The following is a 20,239-nucleotide window of genomic DNA, read 5'->3' as shown; positions in this document are numbered from 1 at the left end:
AAAAAGTCAAAATTCATTTATTTCAAATAGGCTTAGTTTACAAGCTCTTTCGAAACGTCAGGTAATAATATTAAACTTAAGATAATGGTGATAATAATTATTCGAAAACTTAAAATTAAAGTTACGTTACGTTATATCCGAGAGCTATGTGGTGCTACAGACAGACTCACAGACTGTATATACAAACAGGCTTCAAAGTGTGAATTTTATATTGGTGTTCATGTTTTATTCATGTATCTCCAAAAAACAAGTATACAATTAAAAAAAAGTTAAATAATTAATTAAAGAGATGGAGAAGTACGTATGTTGCTACGTGCGACCTGTTCGAGAGAGGCGCCAGTGACGGTCGAGTGGTGTGCATTAGTAGTGTTAGTGCGACTTACGGGCGAGGCGGTTAGGTCACCTGAGCAATCGTCGTGCAGCGGACACACCAGCTCGCCCAGCTCCAGGTCGTCTTTGCTCTTCTTGCGCTTCAGCGAGAACTGACTCTTCTTTGGCACCTGGAGTTTCATACAACAAAATATAAATCTATACTTATAATAAATCTATAGAGAGATCAATTCTGTACATGAAATATATTTCCAAAGTAACTATCAGGGGGTGATTAGTGATCGATACTGATGCCAAAAATGCAATCAGTAAAATTTTTGTCTGTCTGTCTGTCTTTCTGTCTGTCTGTCTGTCTGTCTGTCTGGCTGTCTGTCTGTATGTTCGTTATAGAAACAAAAACTAACTCGACGGATTTTAATGAAACTTGCTACATTTATTCTTGCAGGTTATAGGTCCTGGGCAGGTTATAGTATACTTTTCATCACGCTACGATCAATAGGAGCAGAGCAGTGAAGGGAAATGTTGGGAAAACGGGAGAAGTTACTCTATTTTTTAAGCTTCCATCGCGTGTGCAGCCTTAATGGGTAGGGGTAGGGTAGGTTAGGGTAGGAGTAGAGTAGGGTAGAGTAGGGCAGGGTAGAGATTGTTAAAGTTTACATCTACTTTCACGTGGACGAAGTCGCGGGCGTCCGCTAGTATAATAATATAATAGTTATTTATGCCTCTTTCATGTAATGAGGGCCATTGTAGCACGAGTGTTTTTTGTGCAATGGGGCAAAAACGAATTGCACAAAAATGGCTAATTACGTGCAGTGGCGTACAACGGCTTTGTCTACGAACATGATAAAAGAAATAAAAAAACTTGGTAAATCTATACTAATATTATAAAGCGGAAGAGCTTGTTTGTTTGATTGAACGCGCTAATCTCTGGAACTACTGGTCCTATTTCTTAAAATGCACACAACTGAAAAGTTGGAGGTGCATGCCCCGGACCGGATTCGAACCCACACCCTCGGAATCGGAGGCAGAGGTCATATCCACTGGGCTATCACGGCTTTTTTTTTGCGTGGCATATACCTAGGTACATAAAAAGTTATTTTGTTAATTTATGACTAAAGAACTATTAACAGAACGTTTCAGCAGCCCTATTCACTATTTTGGCCTTTATTATCAATTTATTAAAATATAGATCAAATAACAAAATGTCATTTACGTCATTTGTGATATCAACCAGTAAGCACCGGATAACATTTCTACATATAATCTCTATTTCGTATAAGTCAACTAGCAAACGTCAAATATAGTGAAGAAGCCTGCTGGTTTGAACATATAAAATCTAATAATAGTGATCTTTTCATGAGATAAGTACTCTGTGGCATATTTTCAACGCAGATGTGAGAAGCGATCAAATGATGGTACTGTTGACTCTTGACCTGCGCACGGCATGACTAACTGTTTTAATTAATTATGTCCTTTCTGTTCTTATGCAATTACAAATACTTTCAGTGTTAGATAGCCCATTTATCGAGGAAGGCTATAGGCTACATATTACCCCCTTATTCCTACGGGAACGGAAACCACGCGGGTGAAACCGCGCGGCGTCAGCTAGTAATTATATAATTGGCGTTGCACATGGCCTTCTCGATTTTTGTATCGTCGTGGCCTCCTAGATTTGTTTAGTATAAGGAAGCCTGATTCTTTGTAGGCGATGTCATGGTACTATTTAAAAATTTAAATAAAGTCATTCTAGCACAGTTTACCCGTGTGGTAATATAGGAATGCTTTATGACATAGTTTTATATTGAGTACATTACGAAATGAGAGAAAAAAATAGTTGTTTTTAAGACTTGAGTATTTTGTGAGTGAGTTTTATATTACAGACTTCATCAAGCATGAGCTCAATCAGAGATAAAACAATGTCAGTGGTTTTCTTGTCTAAAAAGTTTTATTGTTAAGAGATTAGATAACATATAGAATAAAATGGCGCATAACTTAATATTTAAATAAGCCATAAAATACATTTGCTTCTTAATCATTTTAAAACATTTTTGTTAAGAACAGTAATGCTTTGATTGAGATTTATGATTTCATAAGTAAGGTATTATGATGTGAGACTACATTAAAGTGAATATATTATGAAGAATTAATGAAAATTAATTAATAAAATCCTTTGCATGCTTGGAATTCAATACAAGCTATTGCAAAATTTTGAAGCTTGTCTAACTGGTAACTTAAATGAGTTGATCAAGAAGTAAGACCAAGTAAGAATTATCTTATTTAGTAGTTAAAGTATCTAATTTAAAAGTACCTTATATTTGGTAGTTGCTGTGAGAGGCTGGTAACCCAACGTTTGTTCAGCGTTCCGCTTCTGCTGTATCACATCGCGGCCGAGCAGGTCGTTAAATCTGAAACAAATCAGTGGTACAAATATGAAGAGATCCAGAAGTATTGAGTCTAAATATTTGCTGAAACGGTACAAAAAAATAGTCAAAATGCAATGCAAATGTTTGTGCTATAATTAGCACAAACAAAAAGTTAGCTAATAACATTAAATCAAAAAACAAACAAAGAACTACTTTTTTGATATCATCACATTTTATTATTCTCATCATCACCATCATCTTTATCAGCTGACGGAAATCCGCTTGCTGGAAATGTTCGTAGGACTCTTGTTAACACTTCCAATACAACAATTTTGAATATTCTGCGTCCAGGAACGTTCTATCACTTGATGATGATCTCACTGATTCGCCCATTAGGAGGCAAATAAACACGGTTTAGGAGTCATTATTTCAGCAAATTACCAACGACCATCAGTTCTTCGAGCTATGTCCCTTCTAATTTTAGAGAGTAAGTTATATGGAAACATGATAAACATGGTTTTGTCAATATTTGTGTAAGAAGGTTAGAAGAAGGTATTGAGCTGCATATATCATTAAAGTCTTAAAAACATGTTCAGAATTACGAGATACTTCATCCCACTCTTGGCTCTGATTATAATTAATTAAGGCTGTATCATCAGCATAAGTAATCATTTTACAATTAAGAAGCTTTTTAGAACTAATGTCATTTATGTAAATTGAGAATAATATTGGGACAATGATACTTCCCTGAGGTACACTGAAGGTAACAAGTACTGATCATTAATCTTCTATTATGTTCTGTATGTTATAAAAAAAGATTACCTCTGCGTGAGATGCCGCCGCAGCAACGTCTTGTTGGCGGGGATGTTGAGCAGAGCGGCCAACAGTTCGGCCGTGAACCGCGGCTCCAACAGCATCAGGCCTCCGTGGACCCCTGCGGACATCCAGCATTATTTCTATTGGGCAGTATATCCCAGTGGTATCCCATAAATATACCAATTCAAACTTTAAGTCGCCAAAATGACCATCAAAATCAACCGAAACACGTAAATTATTTGGTAAATAACAAATAGCAGCTACATACTCCGCACTAAATAAGCGATGCCGAAATATTAGTGAAACATTTTGTCTATCCGGAGAAACTACAGGCACACGAGACTTAACAAATTTGCATCATATTCAAAATTTGATAAATGCATGTACTTCCATTAAAACTTTTGCTAGCATTACTCAGAAGCAATATGTTATGATAGATTACACTTAAACAGATAGGTAATTCAACTTATATCGAAATCGAACTCTTTAATTTTTGGGCGTCCGAAAGATTTGTTTATTTTGACGTATGATCTTAGATCGTAGTCTACGCATCGGTAGACTAACTACCGACTAAGTATCTAGACTACGAACTAACTAACTAGACTACGATCTACGACCATTCTGATTCTGAGAGGAGACCCGTTGGCCGTCTACCGACACGTCCACTACTTCGGCACTAGGTCACTCACCAGCTCCTCTGAGGTTGGGCGCGTACTCCGCGAGGTCTATCTCCTTGAGCCACTGCATGACGCGGTGCGAGGACCAGCGCGCCAGCTCCGCGGTGGGAGTCTTGGGGACCTCCTGCTCCCCGTCCACCGACACGTCCACCACTTCGGCTTCGGGGGCACGACGAATCATCGTCTCCGGGTTGAATTTGTTGTCGCGTAGCACTTGGATGCCTGGAATTTTTAAAGGGAAAATTTGCATAGGCAGGGACGAGAAAAAAAGTCTGATAATCGATATTCTCAGACACAGGATGTAGACAACACTTTCTCATATAAATTACTTCCTAAAAATTGTGTTTAAGAATTCCTGAAATTATGACATTTACATATCTTATACAGCGTATATGACAACTGACAGTATGCGACACGGTGACGCCCTCCAGCAAACCCATGCGTCCATTTTGTGTCGCATCAGTACGAGTGGACGCACCTCGTCGTATGGAGAGCGCGTGCAGTGCGTGCGCGACCCGCAGGTGCGTGTGCAGGTCGGTGTGCGTGAGGCGGTGCAGGCCGCGTCCGTCCAGCGCTGCGTCGGCCGCCGCCGCGCGCGCCCCGCACACGCCGACGTCCTCCAGCCAGCGCAGCGTCCACGCCGTGTCCAATCGACCAGCGGCCGTCAAAAGCGGGTCACCGTGACCTCCCTGGCGGTAAACGTAAATCATGCAATTTGGAATAAAAATACACTTGTGTTGGAAATAATAGTCTGGTACGGATATGACGTCGCTCTATCTCTTGTTGGCTCGTCTTGTGGCCGACGCTAAGTGGCGGTACTTGTTTCGTAATGAGTAGGGATTTAGAGAGGGGTAGCGATCAGTTGGCGGGAACGACTTGCGATATGAGGCGCTCGTCGTCGTACTTGTTGTGTAATTCTTTATGGGTTAATTGGGAAATTGGGATAGGTGGGGAGAGTGACTTGAGTGGAAAAAGGGAGTGTTGGTTTACTATCAAAGACGTCTTCAACCGCAGTGGTCATTCTCTGCCATTCAAGGGTCTTATTTTGATTACAGTTTGATTTGTTAATTAAGTTGTCCTGACAAATGTTGTGAATCCTTTGTTCGACATTGGTTTTCTTATTTTTGTAATCCATTTCCAAGTCTGCTAAAACTTGTTAAATAACCATCAAGGAAAATTGCTAAAGTAAGTAACAGTTAATTAATGTTAAACATATCTAACGCTACTCACCAACAAATCAGTGAGAGCGAGAACTATCTTCTTCTTATGCAGAGGATGTTTGATGGCCAACTCCTTCTCAATGGCCGAGTGCGAGGCGGACGCGAGCACGCCCCGCGCGTCGGGGCTAGTGTTGAGCCACGCACGCGCGAGCCCCGCGTACGTCTCCAGGCCCAAGCTCTCCAGCCAGCCGCACGTGGTCTCACAGTCCCATTGTCGGACGTCTGTCGTTTGCCTAGAGATATAATTTGTAGCGTCTTATTATCAGCCTTTTTTACCATGATCTTGATCATTGTTAGACTACTTGTCATCATCAACCCATATTCAACTAACTGCTGAGCTCGAGTCTCTCTCAGAATGAGAGGGGTTAGGATAATAATCCACCACGCTGGCCCAATGCAGATTGGTCGACATCACACACGCAGAGAATTAAGAAAATTCTCTGGTATGCAGGTTTTCTCACGATGTTTATCCTTCACCGTTTTGAAACACGTGTTATTTTATTTCTTAAAATGCACACAACTGAAAAGTTGGAGGTGCATGCCCCGGACCGGATTGAAACCCACACCCTCCGGAACCGGAAGCAGAGGTTATATCCACTGGACTATCACGGCTGTTTAGACTACTTGTAGGTGAGAAGAATTCGATAAAACCTGTAAGAAGACAATGACGGAATTACGAACGAAGGTAAATTGGTCCTACTACCCAATTTCAGGCTGTTCTTTAGGAACGCGACATCTCGTCCTTCTTTAACCGCATTTCTAGAGGGTGACGGGCTGCTTTATTTCTGAGCTACAGCTAAGTGTAACGACACCCCTGCAGAACGTTTGGGCGCGGAAACTTCAACGACGGAATTATAGGGCAGTGTGACACACCAGACGCCCGGAACTGTCTTTCGAGATGCAATGGCTCTTTCAACTATGCGCGCTGAACTTTCGGTCACGTAACACGTCGTGATGATGCTGGCTGGCGTGTTAGCGGCAATAAGGAAAAACATTACGAGCGTTCCTCAGGTATTACTGCTGAGCTATACTAACACTCACCAAGGCATGGTCTGCGGTCGCTGGCGAGGCGCGGAGGCTCGCAGCGAGGAGCGCGACAGCTCGTCCCCCTCCAGCCTCACGCCTCCCCCGCTGCCCAGCCGAGAGCGCACCTCCCGTAGTGAGGGCGACGGGCTGCCGCGTGGTATTACTTCGTCTTTCTCAACTGCCATTGAAAAATTATAACTCAAATATGAAAATTCATAGTTTACACCCATCGATTCTTATGCCGAAAACTACATTATCGTATCGGCATCATATCGTCATAGGAAATACTACTAAATGTTTGGCTTAAACGTTTCTAACCCACACTTTACCTTGTCAGCCGATAGATATCCACTGCTGTACATTGGTCTCTTGCACGGACCTCCAACCACAACGGTCTCGAGCCGCCAGCAAACTCACTAACCCACAAAGCTAAAGATAAAGATAAAGTGTGGAATGCCCATGTGTTTCCTGACACCTACATTTTAAACACCTTCAAGGCAAGTGTGAAAAGGCGTTTTCTAAAAAACGCATCCCACCCCAACATTGCTTTTCATTAAGCATTTATTGTAGTCAAACAGAAGCCTATTTATCACAACAAAATCACTTATCAAAAACATGTATCCCAAATCATTTGCTTATTTATTGGTTCACTGCAGGACTAGACCTCTCAAATGAGCAGGTGTTTTGAGCTATGTGGAGGTTCTACTTAACCCTAATGCGAATTTTAAGTCTCCAAGGCATGGACTTGTAATACCACCAACTTCACAACTCCTACCACTGTCAACTTCGTATTGTGGTGTATCACATTATAATATTAACTTAAGGACACTATTTACATTTATGTAAAACAAAATAAACAAATCAATACAAATAACATGAATAAGCAAAAGCATTAAGTAGGAGTCTGAAATCATGAACAACGACAATTTGCAACTTATACGCAATATTATAAGCAGCTAGCGTAATCAAGGCGAAACAGTTAATTTCCATTTAAATTAATGCTAAGCAGGGGAAATAATCTGGGGGTGTTGTATAAGCGACCTTATTACGTAAGTGATAGAGGTGCCCGCTTTATAATTACGTTCACAAGGAGTTTATTTTATGACTAGTGTTGCCAGGATTTTGATTATACAGTGGAATTCCTGATTTTAAAATGGGTATCATACCTATTGGCATACTGAGCTAAAAAAAGGGTCAACCTGTGAATTAACGAAGTGTTTCTTTATTTTGAGGAGACAGAGCTTTAGTGACTTTCTTTATAAATATTTTTCAAGAGATACATTGTGTGTATGGAATTTACACATACCAGGAATGATGATTTAAAAGGATTTACTTTGCAATTTTTTCTCGATTCATTTAAGTCAAAAAAGGGTAGATAGATTTTTAAAATAACTTTGATGTTCTTGAAATTAACTACATTATGTACATTTTGAATTCATTTTCTGTTTCAATTTATGGAAATTATTTCAATATACGAGTAGGTATGTATAAACACTCGCGTTCTATCGTATACGAGTATATGGACAGATAGATAGAATTCCATGATGATTTTGACAATTAAAAATACGACGGTTCTAATAGGATATTCTATACTAAATTGTTTTTCAGATAGCATGGGTACGGTGACAGTGGCCTGTATGACGTATAATATATAGGTACTATTATCGTGAATCGCGGCAAACTTTCAAGAGTGAAACGTGAATAGAGCCATAAGCTGGCTGGAAACCACATTTACAACCTTCCTTGTAGTAAAAAAGAGGAATATGTGTATCCCAAAATCCTGTCCAAAAAGTCTGGCAACACTACAAAAAAAGGCACATGCTTCTGGGGTTCTAGTTAGAGCAAAAGCGACCTTATCCGCTGGGGATAAGGCCCACGTCCCCAGAGACCTAAGTTCGGCACAGAGTGTCCGCGGCCGCGCGCCACCACCATGTTGTTTTTACCGAACGCCACTCGCGCCTCGGAGGAGAGCACGGAGGACCGCGGCAGGGAGGAGTACAAGTGCGTGTTTCTCTCGATCTGACGACCGTAGTTCGCAGGCGGCGTCTGGAAAGAAAGGTAAACAGTAAAAGAGAGAAAGAAAATAAGTTTATTTACTTTTTAGTGTCACAAACAGTACATCCAATCTTAGATATTATATGACTGTCTGTGACACCAAACAGAATGGGTTTACAGCTCAGCATTAGCCGTTCATCGCAGGAAAGCAATGCCCAGCGCTGTAACAGATTTGGCCGTGGATTTAGCCGTGGCTAGTTACTATCCCATCGACAAAGATGTACCGTCAAGCGATTCGTGGAAAATTCGCCAGAAGGTCCGGTACGATGTCGTGAAGAAACTGAAAAGGGTGTGGATTTAATCCTCCTCCTAAGAAGTTAGCCCGCTTCCATCTTAACTCAAAATCGCCTTGACCTATTTCAATATTTTTGTTTGTTTATGATTTACAGGGATAAATTAGAAAAAAGGTCGTATTGTGTTTAATAAGTTCAACTCTGCAATTTTTTTTTTCATTAGTCAATCCGGACTAACTAACGGAGTAGGTATTTTAAGAATTTCAGAAGTTTGTGCGTGTGTGTGTAAGTTTGTTCCTTTTGTTTGCGCTGTGGCTACTGATACTGAGGCTGAAATTTGGAATTGAAATAAATTTTACTCTGGATTAACACATAGGCTACTTATCATTCCGAAAAAATCCATGGTGCCCAAAGGATTGTAAAATAAAATTATTGATAATTATTACTAAAACAAGTATAACACACAAAAAGTGCATCAAATATATCACATAGCTGTCTACATACTCTAGACAGTACTTAACACACATTACGATTGACGAGCCGGCCTAAATCACGCACTCGTCAGGCCTCAAAGCACTGCTAATGAATCGCGCTCGTCTTTGACGCACGGCGTGACGTCTTATTGCGAAACTTCTCTCTTCACACAACAGAGCACACTATCTATATGTACACATAATAAAACGGTACAAACCGACCGATCATAATAAAAAAATCGATTGTATGTAAAGTCGGCTTACTGACGATAGTTAGTCTCTTACTCTCTTTTTAGATTTACCATATTTATATTAATTTAAACTGTAGTCTATAGTCTATACACATTTTAATAAATTTTCTCCAAACAATCTTGCTTAGCGATAAAGAGATGTAAGCAAAATCTTAATCTTGATACAAGCGAACGCGTTTAAATAATTGAATAGGTGGTAATATATGGTACATTTCATTACAAAGGTTTTCACTTAAACCCCGTTATCTAAGTAGCAAGTTACGAGTTAGAAACATTATCTAGGGAGAACGGAATACGTACTTAGTAGTTGTGCTAAGAGCTAGTGAGAAATTTTGATAAGATATTTTAACAGTGAATATATTTTACCCGCGTTTCACCCGCGTGGTTCCAGCTCCTAAAGGAACACGGGGATAATATATAAGCTAAAGCCTTCATCGATAAATGGGCTATCTAACACTGAATTTTTCAAATCGTACCAGTAGTTCCTGAGATTAGCGTGTTCAAGCAAACAAACTAACTCTTCAGTTTTATAATATTAGTATAACTTGAGAATTGTATCTAAGAAAATAAACTCAACATTACATAGCCCTGCCCACGATTTGAAACCTCAAAACCAGGTCAGTCCAGACAGAAAAATTACTTAGATTAGAGGAACTACATTTCAACATTTCTGTATAGATTAAGTACCTTCATAAAACTCTCCGTCAGCTCTCTGCCTAGAACGCCTACACTATGTGGATCATCAGCCACTCTTAGGAGCACGTATCGCGACTAATGAGTCCCGCTTGTCTCTACAACTCCCCAGTAACATCCTATTTCCAAACCTCACTCCCTTTTACGAAAGTTTGCGGGTAGTGTAGACTATTTTAGTGGCAATGAAGATTTATCACTGTTATATAAAAGCAGTATATTAGCTTATCTATTATCTATTTATATTATAAAAGTAAGTCTCTGCCCCATCCGTCTGTCTGTCTGTTCGCGATAAACTTGAAACTACTGCGGCAGTAACTGTCATGCGGTCTAACAAAATTAAATCGTTCTCTTGACGCACATTTTAGACCTGCAGGAAAGTATTTGAAGCTATGACTCACGCTGCTACATTAAGCAGGTTGGAGAGCTTAGGATTATAGTGTTTGTGTAATTGAAATTGAAATAGATTGTATAGTGTAATTGAAATTTTCTTTTGTAACAGTCACTTTCAGATGTTAATAATAAAGACCAGTAGTCCTAAGACGTGCACAACGACAAATCCCGAGGGGAGAAAAAGAAAAATACCGAACAATAGCGGCGGAATCGAAACAATCGCTCTTTTTGGAGTTTACCCCCTTAAGAATCGATTTTTCATACATAGCCCCCGGTATGAAAAAATATAGGCAGTAAAATTCGACGAACGAATGACAGCGTTATGTTTTTTGTGCGCAACCTATTCTGCGCACTTTACACGTACACGCCGCGGCCTGCTGTTTCTCGGTTGCGCACCTTTTGTTTTTCAGGCGTTGGTATTGAGACGTAGGTACATAGTGAACGCTGGTGGGCGACATACACCTATTTAGACAGTCTCAGATTTGAAAGAGTCAACTCCATTCGTGCGTCGGAGCAGACAAACACTTTATTTTTCTTGCGTTGAGACGAAGAGCGAACTTTTCTACTCCGCCACCCATTATACCTAGGGCTAAGATGTAGGCCTAGGTATAATGGGACGTTCAAACAAGCTGACATTGTTGTAACGTCAAAGCACGTACCCGGGGCGGCGCGGGGCGGGCCACGGGCGCGGGCTCGGGCGGCGGCGAGCGCTCCGCCAGGCCTCGCTCGGCGGCTCGCAACCGCACCTCGCTCAGCTTCGACAGCAGCTCCAGCTTTTGCGTCTCCAGCGATGAACGTTGTAGCATTTCCTGCAATTGGAATCACCGGTAAACATCTAATAAACGTATTCAAAATATCAATAAAAAAGGGTTATTAAATTAAAATATTATTTTTAGAAGATAATATTCATTATCAACCCGTATTCGGCTTACTGCTGAGCTCGAGTCTCCTCTCAGAATGAAAGGTGTTAGGCCTTAGTCTACCACGCTGGTCCAATGCGGATTGGCGGACTTCACACACGCAGAGAATTAAGAAAAATTCTCTGGTATGCAGGTTTCCTCACGATGTGACACGTGATATTTAATTTTTTGAAATGCACACAACTGAAAACTTCGAGGTGCATGTCCCGGGCCGGATTCGAACCTACACCCTCCGGAATCGGAGGCAGAGGTCATATCCACTGGGCTATCAGAGCAATTCATGCCAAATTAGAATTTTTCGATTTTTCAGCAGTTTTACGAGGGTTTTCCGTGATATTATTTTTCCCGCCGCAAGATAAAACAGTATTTCATACATTTCTCCTCAATTTCATCAACTGCTCTTAAAGTTGAATTTTTCACAAATCCTTTCTTAGATTAGATAGATTTTTTAAAATATATCTCTTACATTTTGGTAACATTAAAGGCATTCAAATATTTACAGGTTCAGTTTAAAATAATTAATGGTCTAATTAACAAAAAATAAACTACAATATGCAAACGATAAATCATATTAAATTATAGTATTTTTAAACCGGCTGTGTGGAAATTATATTGAAATAGGTAAAAATAAATTTAAAATTGTATTATTTTTCTATACAATAACACAATCCAATATAAAGTTTAATTCGTAAAACAAGGAAGTAGTATTTCTTCAGAAACAATAACTCGAGTGAAACACAACTGGAGACGGTAATAGAGGGCCGAGCTAACAAAGCGCATCTGGAGCAAACGTCGGTCTCCGCTACAAACTTTATCAATCAAACGTTTTGTACAATGCATTTATAACGAACGGTAAATAGGTCGTTTCATGTAAATAGAACAGTTACGGCGTTAGTGCAATTGGGTCCATATTTAGCCGACTTCAAAAAAAAGGAGGAGGTTTCTCAATTCGACCGTATATATATTTTTTCAATTACATGTACTAATTACGTGTGAAAGTGTGAGTCCATTTTGTTCGTTTCTAAAATACTGCCGCATGTTAAAACCATTGTAAATAAATTGAGGATACCCATACAACCATCTATACTTAATATTATAAAGCTGAAGAGCTTGTTTGTTTGCTTGATCGCGCAAATCTCAGGAACTACTTGTCCGATTTGAAAAAGTATTTCAATGTTAGATAGCCTATTTATCGAGGAAGGCTATATGCTATATAATATATAGCATATAGCCTTCCTCGATATATAGTATATATTATCTACGTATTCCTACGAGAACGGGAACCACGCGGGTGAAACCGTGCGGCGTCAGCTAGTTAAATATAATAAATCATTATGTGCTTAGACTCAAAGATTTTGAATGTCAAACATTTATCGTTGTTTTTCGTTGATTTATTTTTGAAATAAATATGATAATTAATAGCCGATCACAACTACATACAAACGTTTTGTACAATGCATTTATAACGAGTGGTAAATAGGTCGTTAGACGTAAATAGACCAGTTGCGGTGTTACTGTACATTTGCGTCGCTTTTCTCTCATCTAGTGCGTGTGAAAAAGTGCATTGCCTATTGTTTACAAATGATTTAGCAAGTATTGGATACAATTTCCAGTCAATATCGGATTAACTAACATGTTCCAATAGAATATACATAAAAAATCTTTGATTTACAATATATTCCTAAATGTATGTACCTAATTAAGTTATTATGAATATACATATACATAATCATCTTTAATGTTGTTGTTAAAATTATATCTACAAGACATTAATTAGAATGTTTAAATCATTCGAGCGGATTAATATTCAGCGCTCTTTTTACGAGACACCGTCTACACTCTCCACCTACGTGTAAGGAACCCTCTTTAAAATAACACAATCATCCTTATTAGCCTATTTAAATACCTACACTACAGGTCAGGCCTTCTTATAGGAGAGGGAATTTGAGGTTTAGACCCACCACGCTGCTCAATTGTGTTGCGAGTGTTCGTGAATAACTTTTAGCTCTAGAATGATCACTATTTATCAGCAGGGTTATTATGTATATCGGTGTACCATTTAAATAATTAGTCACTACATCGATTTTCATCGTATTTCCATTTTTGCAATTATATTTAACATTGTGTTTTCAACGAAATGAAATAATAATTGCCATTTTACGTAATTTGGCATTATAGTAGTGGTAGTAGCAAATAGTAACTTTGTTTTAACGAAAAACTACTATTTACGGATTTTCGTTGAATTAATCATGTCAGATGATAGCAAAAACAAGGAAATCACTGCCACTCGACGTAAAATGGCGTAGTCAAGGTCATTTCGTTGAAATTACTATATTAGATGATCACAGAAACAAAATACAATAATAACGACGTAGTGACTCCTTAATTGAATGGTGTGTATGGTGGAACTCCGAGATATATAATAACACTGCAGATTTTATTGATAATTTACGGACCCGGTCAAGCTTCGTTTTGACATAAGTGCACTTATACTCTATGCCTACTCTACCCTTCTATACCTCTACCCCTACCCTACCCCTACCCTACCCAGACCCTACCCCTACCGCTTGACTCTTAAACGTTTGTATGGGAAATAGAAAAGGGTTTTTATGGTTTTCCCGGCAATTATACAAATTTTTCTTACCTTTAAAACTTTCCCTATACCTCCACGAACATTTCAAGACCACGATAAGATAAATCCGTTCAGCCGTTCTCGAGTTTTAGCGAGACTAACGAACAGCAATTCATTTTTATATATATAGATAGATGTCCAGGAGCGATGGCAAGTGCTCTCCGAGCCAAGGCGTCATCACTGCTACAACATCACTGCTACTCAGAATTTCTCTGATGAGAGAAAAACACTTCAAGTCAAGACTACATAATACGAAGCCACACCGAAGTAACTACCACTAACTAACTAACTACTGTATAAACGAGGAAAGCTAAAATAAAACAATAAATTAACATTCTACAAATTTACATAGAAAAGTTACTTGATCTATGGGGTAGGTACGCGGACATTACAGTCTAGTTGCCTTCAGTAAAATTCCACGTCTGTAGCGGTCTTGCGAAATACTCACGCCGCACGTAGAATACGAAATTAGAACCATTTATTTTATAGCACCGTTGTATGTAACAATCGCTCCGCGTTTATACGTGCGAGATACATTAAAAAGGGTATAAACGTTTTGGAGAACTGACTCCAGTGGCTGTGTGAGTCCGCACTAACAGATCTTGGTTTGAGAACTGACTCTTTGGTCTAGTCACTCTAGTGGCTATGTCAGAGTGGGTACGCATTATGAGTTGCTTTTGAGTCATGGTTCAATGAATTATCGTTGTTTCTTTTCTCTGTTTCCTCTGAGTTGTAAAGTTACTGGTTTTACAGTTAGTACCTAAGTTAGTGACTCGGAGGATAAGTACGTTAAGCTATCGAATCCATAGGTGCATAAATGGACTGCCTACCCTGAGGAATCATTATACGCCCTTATATAATATATTGGTATCGAAATAACTATATTGGAGACGAAATTCTCCATTGTGTATTATTTGTAAATATAATACACACTAGTTAAAAACGTTTTTCACGCCACTGGTACACTTTTATTAACCGACTTCATTTTAAAGCCACCAATCCAAATTGGAACAACGTCGTGAGTACAAGTTCCATATCTAATTCATATTATAAAGAAGTCAAGTTTGTGGTATTACCCCCTAGGTAATCACTAGGATTTGAAAATTATTTTGCCACTAGAAAGCAACGTTATTTGTGAAAGACGTTTATCCCTGCATTCTCACGGGAACAGAAACCACGCGGGTAAACCCGCGGGGCGTCATCTTGTCCCGTAATATAAAGAGATGTGTCCTGGGGGCCTATTATGTTAATGTATCTGGGTGTACCATTAAAATAATGAGTCACTACATCTTTTTTCATCGTATTTTCGTTTTTCTACCTTAACTGCACCATTTTACATTAAGCGGTAACGTTTTTTTTTGTTTCTACGACCATCTAACATGATTATTTCAACGAAATTACGTAAATACCAGTTTTTCGTTAAAATAACTTTACTTCCTGCTACTGCTCTACTACCACTATAATGTTACTTTATGTAAAAAACGATAATTATGTCACTTCGTTGAAAACGCAATGTTAGATGATTGTAAAAACGAAAATACGATGAAAAACGATGTAGTGACTGATTACTTGAATGGTACACCGAGTTACATAATAACCCTGCACTCTGCAGGTACTGGGCCATCTAAATAGGCTTTTTACGATGATGATACATTATAAACCTATTTTCTAAAGAATATATAATCATTATTATCATAAAAAGCATCTAAACATCTATCGCATATACCGCAAAACAGAAATATTTCGCAAAAACCAAACACAGCTTTTCACCGTTTCTGTGAATGCGCACGCCAGACATATCAAAGCGATAGTTCGTTTTAGATTTTTTTCCCCTCATTTGCGTTTTCATACACATAACTTTGTGTAAAGACCTGAAATTGGGTCGAGAGCGTGGAATAACCGTAAACAGCGACTATAGTTAATTCGAAAAATACTTCACCTACTAGATTCCTGTGTACGTACCTATATTTGAATTGTTTAACATTTCTTTTTTTTTCTCTACAAGTTAGACCTTGACTTTTATCACCTGATGGTAATTGATGATGCAATCTAAAACGTAAGCAGCGAGTTAAGATGTTAGGAGTAGGATGAAAATCCACAGCCCTTTCGGTTTCTACACGACATCGTATACTGGAGCGGGAAATCGCTTGGTGGTAACTAGCCACGGCTGAAGCCTCCCACCGGCCAGACCTGGACCAATTAAGAAAACCTCAATCGGCCCAGCCGGGGATCGAAGCCAGGACCTCTGTTACTATTGCCATACTGTTTGTATGATATCACGAACTTTTTTCTGCTAGTGTAGGTATATGCTGTAGAACCGCAGTGGCGTCATTGTTTATTAATTATATATTGAGTGATTTACTCGTATTGTTATATTTTTTTATAATTTTATAAAACCACAAAACAATATATAAATTTTCATAAATGGATGAAGGGTTATTCGAAGACCTTTTGTTTTCAAGTGACCTCCCGTACATCCCTTTATAGGATTACATACGTGATACCAGTTGCCTATCTGAATTATGAAAACAAAAAATGTTTTAAATCAAAATTCAGACGTTTACTCATTACTTTATTATGTAATTTAAAATTATGAATGGTCATTTTTGGAACACATTATTATAGTGCAATGGTTAAGCTGTAAACCTAAAATTATGTTTGCCATGAGAAACAAGTCAGTTAAGTATACCGTTTGCTATTAAACATTCTACTATTTTTTTTATACAATAACAAATAATCCTTTCTATCCGTATCTAATAATCCTTTGAAGTATTTTTCTCTAAATATTCTTTAAGACAAAACCTTACTTAATGAGAGACATGTCAAAAGTTCATGATATAAATGTTTAAAATACTAACATTTAAAAAGCAATATCTGTATAAGCCCAAATTCACATTTTCCTAGTACAAAGTTACCCGAATCAACAATCTTGGAATCATCCTACATATTCGTAGGTTAGGTTAGGTTAGTTAAGCACTGTCCCCGTGGCTCAGTCATCAGGCGGCGAGTCGGAACACCGTGGGGTTTTAGTCGGTTGAAGTCCGACATAACCTTCTTGCCTCCCCGTGGCGAGAAGGTATCCATGAGGATTTCCCCACGTAAAAAAAAAAAGGTTCGTTAAGCACGCGATTTTTTTTAGTGATAAATTCTTTCATTTAATTTTGATACAGGGCCCCTAAAAGGCACACTACGGTACTAAGGCAAGTAGATAATCTTATAGACCGTTTTATTAATCTCCCAGACAGCGTGAATCACCATTACTTTTAGAGAGATCTATTACAAACACCGGGCGGCGTGTACCTATGACCTAGCTAATGCCTGATGGAAACCAGAGTTTAAAACGTTTTAAACTGTCGTAATAAATTTTGGGATATAAACTATCTTGAGTGGTGTTCATAATTTTTAAAAATATTCTTTACTAGTATTCGTCAGAGACCGGTATACTTTAGTAGGTGCTGTTAAGTTATTATCACCAGCAGATTATTTAAACAATTCATCGTACGACCAGACGGACAATTCACTAACTAGTGGACATATACGAAATTTACCAACTAGCCAATTGTTATAATTCTTAAGCCACATAATTTCGGATTCAATGGTATTTATTTAATGGAAACCGATCAAAATTGATATTAGGTATAGGTAAAAAATGTCACCCGGTGCTTACTAACAACCCTTCGTGGATATAATAGAGTACTAGATGACTGTTTGCCCAAATGACATTTTGATTTATGTTTACAGTGGGCTTTACGGAATATGAAAACTACGGTTGTTATTGATTTGATGTTAATCATATTAGGTAGCTAACATACGTCAAAGTTAGTGAATTTGCCGGCAGGCCTACCTGTGAGGAGCTTATTATACCCACCACGCTCTAACGCAGGTTGGCGGGCTTGGGCTTGATGATAATGTTCAAAAAATTCAAAATTCATTACGCAATAATTATTTCAAATAGGCTTAATTTACAAGCACTTTTGAAACGTCAAGTTATGTCATGATTTAATGGTGCTAATTAAAGTCAAAAACTTGAAATTAATGACCTGGATCGTCATCTTGACGTGCTCTCCAAGGCACGAAGCGTAACACCACCAATTTACCAACTCCAACAATTTACCAATTGCGTCATCACTTACCATCAGGTGAGATTGTAGTCAAGACCTCAAGGGCTAATTAGAAAATATTAAAAAAAAATCGATCTAACACCACAAACTTTTCAACTCTATGCTGAGAATGTTCACTGAAAAACTCTTAGAAGTAAGAAAAGCTCAGTACTTCGTAGCTCGACCCAGGACTCGAATCCAGGACCTCGTGACCCTAAGCCACATATTCTAACCACTGAACCAACAAGTAGTCATCAAACAAATATCAAAGGTTAAAAAATGCGTCACAAACACTTCCATTGTAAAACGAGCATAATGTAGAGTCTCGTATTCATTTCATCTAACATTCGCTTGAGGCAGAATGCTATGTACTCGCCTGTTCAACAAAGAACTAAATCATTTGGAAACGGGAACGTTCTGTTAAAGATACTAGATGTCTATACTAATAGACATAAAGAATATCATGAAGAGGTAGTTTGTGATGTACAGGTACAGGGGGTAATCTCTTTTTTTTAATTCTTTACAAGTTAGCCCTTGACTAGAATCTCACCTGATGGTAAGTGATGATGTAATCTAAGATGGTAACGGGCTATCTTGTTAGGAGTAAGAAGACAATCCACACCCCTTTCGATTTCTACACGACATCGTTCCGGAACGCTAAATCGCTTAGCGGTATGCTTTTGCCGGTAGGGTGGTAACTAGTCACGGACGAAACCTCCCACCAGGCAGACCTGGACCAATTAAGAAAACCTCAATCGGCCCAACTGAGGATCGAACCCAGGACCTCCGTCTTGTAAATCCACTGCGCATACCACTGCGCCACGGAGGCCGTCGCAATCTACTGAACCGATTTTGAAAATTCTTTTACCACTTGGAAGACACGTAATTTGTGAGTGTCATAGGCTGTATTTTATCCCCGTATTCTCACGAACGGAAACTACGCAAGTAAAACCTCGGGGTGTCGGCTATTAGACTATAAAAAAGTGTAAACGTACGAGAATAGTACATTTAGAGAGAATTGCGATATTGATTGAAGGTTTTGCTATAAGAGTGCATTTGACTACAAAATGCACGGCTAAAGCTAGGTTGATGAGTAAGAATAACGTAGGAAGATCGAAACGATATCAAAAGATGATCGCACATTGCCGCGACAGCATTGTATCATCATCACCCGCAAAACCGCAGAACAATTTGCTTTCATCTTATTCTAAAGCCTGTATAGCTTCACGGTTAAGGAGCCCGACTTAAACCCAACCCAAGTCGAGTTCAATCCAGTTATACCCACTCTTAGCACAGGCTTCTCGCTAAAAAAATTGGTCAACTACCCGGGTATTCATACTGGAAAAGATAACCGTATAATATACACAAGTGCTTGTCCTCTGGCGCATTTTTTCGGCTATTCCATCTGACACATCAATCGCAAGTAGCGCTATTCTGTAATGGTGTTTTTATAACTCGACCGTGTGAGTTTCCAAATCATCTTTATCGCTCTCTGTCTAACACGATACTTCTGAAAGAGAGACATGGAAAATAATACAAAACTCACTTTTTGTTGAGTGACTTGTGACTAATGTGCGTCTCGCCCTACAGTCTACGATTACTTTTAGGACACTGTGAGCTAGAAATTACGCCTCCGCCATGTTTATTCAATATCCACCGGGTGCTCGGCGTTTTGAATGTTAAGCAGTTTGGCGACTTAAGACCCCACACACTTGTAACACGCCACGCGTACTGTGCGACCCATAAAGCTAAATCGATGGTTTGCACTGATTTTATGACAGGGGTACGCACGAGGTACATAAATTATGTTTAATAGAAATAGAAAGGTCAACCTCAACAATGTAAGTATTTATTAGTAATATAGGTATGTTTTTCTGCATGTACAATATATATGGAAAGCACGAAGCATTTAAAAAAACTGTATAAAGAGGTGGAACCCACACCCTCCGATTCCGGAGGGTGTGGGTTCGAATTTGTTCCGGGGCATGCACCTCCAACTTAACAGTTAAAATGCACCCAGCATTTTAAGAAATAAAATATCACGTATCTCAAACGGTGAA

The 20,239-nt window shown here is 38.9% G+C and overlaps 1 protein-coding gene across 4 annotated transcripts in view; it reads right to left on the bottom strand.

Annotated features, from left to right (window-relative positions):
* LOC112045990 (liprin-beta-1) overlaps positions 1-20,239 on the bottom strand; it is a 38,870-nt gene that overhangs the window by 7,726 nt on the left and 10,905 nt on the right. For 2 of the 4 annotated variants that reach the window (XM_024082420.2, XM_024082424.2), the window contains exons 4-12: positions 11,187-11,336; positions 8,322-8,478; positions 6,448-6,610; positions 5,417-5,639; positions 4,665-4,875; positions 4,199-4,408; positions 3,516-3,627; positions 2,639-2,735; positions 384-500 (exon numbers count right to left, since the gene is read on the bottom strand). In XM_024082420.2, coding sequence (XP_023938188.2) covers positions 384-500; positions 2,639-2,735; positions 3,516-3,627; positions 4,199-4,408; positions 4,665-4,875; positions 5,417-5,639; positions 6,448-6,610; positions 8,322-8,478; positions 11,187-11,336 — 1,440 coding nt within the window. The remainder of the gene's footprint in view (positions 1-383; positions 501-2,638; positions 2,736-3,515; positions 3,628-4,198; positions 4,409-4,664; positions 4,876-5,416; positions 5,640-6,447; positions 6,611-8,321; positions 8,479-11,186; positions 11,337-20,239) is intronic. The other 2 variants (XM_024082421.2, XM_024082422.2) reach the window with 2 other exon arrangements.

Source organism: Bicyclus anynana, chromosome 6 (assembly GCF_947172395.1).
Source record: "Bicyclus anynana chromosome 6, ilBicAnyn1.1, whole genome shotgun sequence".
NCBI classification, from domain to species: Eukaryota; Metazoa; Arthropoda; class Insecta; order Lepidoptera; family Nymphalidae; genus Bicyclus; species Bicyclus anynana.
This window is presented reverse-complemented; position numbering and strand designations above follow the sequence as displayed.